This window comes from Dipodomys ordii, unplaced genomic scaffold, assembly GCF_000151885.1.
Source record: "Dipodomys ordii isolate 6190 unplaced genomic scaffold, Dord_2.0 Scaffold193, whole genome shotgun sequence".
In the NCBI taxonomy this organism is placed as follows: domain Eukaryota; kingdom Metazoa; phylum Chordata; class Mammalia; order Rodentia; family Heteromyidae; genus Dipodomys; species Dipodomys ordii.
In genome coordinates, this window is record NW_012267409.1 from 1,394,960 (window position 1) to 1,395,789 (window position 830).

General features: G+C 75.9%; 1 protein-coding gene across 1 annotated transcript in view; it reads left to right on the forward strand.

Annotated features, from left to right (window-relative positions):
• Positions 1-830, forward strand: part of Esyt3 (extended synaptotagmin-like protein 3) — a 15,838-nt gene that overhangs the window by 9,624 nt on the left and 5,384 nt on the right. Inside the window, exons 13-16 of the mRNA XM_013034667.1 lie at positions 41-134; positions 212-274; positions 467-535; positions 618-733. Coding sequence (XP_012890121.1) covers positions 41-134; positions 212-274; positions 467-535; positions 618-733 — 342 coding nt within the window. The remainder of the gene's footprint in view (positions 1-40; positions 135-211; positions 275-466; positions 536-617; positions 734-830) is intronic.

Below are 830 nucleotides of genomic sequence, written 5' to 3' on the forward strand. Positions count from 1 at the left end.
GGGCTCCGCTCGGCCCGCACCCCCTGACCGCCGCGTGTGCCGTGCGTCTGCAGGACGGCGACACCGACGCCGCCGACGGCGACACCGACACCGCCGTGCTCGTGGTATTCCTCGAGGGCGCCTGCAACCTGCCGGTGAGCCCCGCACCCTGCACGCCCCGCAGACCCGGGCTCTTGCGCAGCCCCTGACACCCATCCCCCCTGTGCCGCAGGCCAGCCCCTTCGACTTCCTCGACGCCGAGTATCGCGCGAAGAAGCTGTCCCGGTTTGCCAAGGTACGGGCGGCCGGGGAGGCCGGGGTCACCGCACAGCACCCGCACCCGCCATCCTGTGCCCCGCCCCGGGCGCTGGGAGGGAAGGAGGGGCGGGCCCGCGGGGGGAGGGCGTGGCTGCGCGGGTGGGCGGGGCTGAGCTGGTGGGTGGTGCCGAGAGGGGTGGGCGGGGCTGAGCGGGCTGTTCCCTCGCAGAACAGAGCGAGCGCCGCCCCCTCCTCCTATGTCACGCTGTCCGTGGGCGAGACGACCAGCACGAGCAAGGTGAGCCCCGCCCCCGGGGCCCTGACCCCGCCCCCCCGCGGCCCGGCGCTCTTTGACCCCGCCCCCTCCCCGCTCCCCGCAGACGTGCCCGCACAGCAGGGACCCCGTGTGGAGCCAGGCCTTCTCCTTCCTCGTGCGCCGCGCGTCCGCTCAGTGCCTCCGTCTCCAGGTTTGCCAGGGGCCGCGCCGGGCCGGGGTGTGCGGTGTGACCCCGCGACCCCGCTGACCTCCGCTTCCCCGCTCCCCCCAAGGTGTTGGACGCCGCGCGGGACGCCGCGGTGCTGGGCGCGCTGGA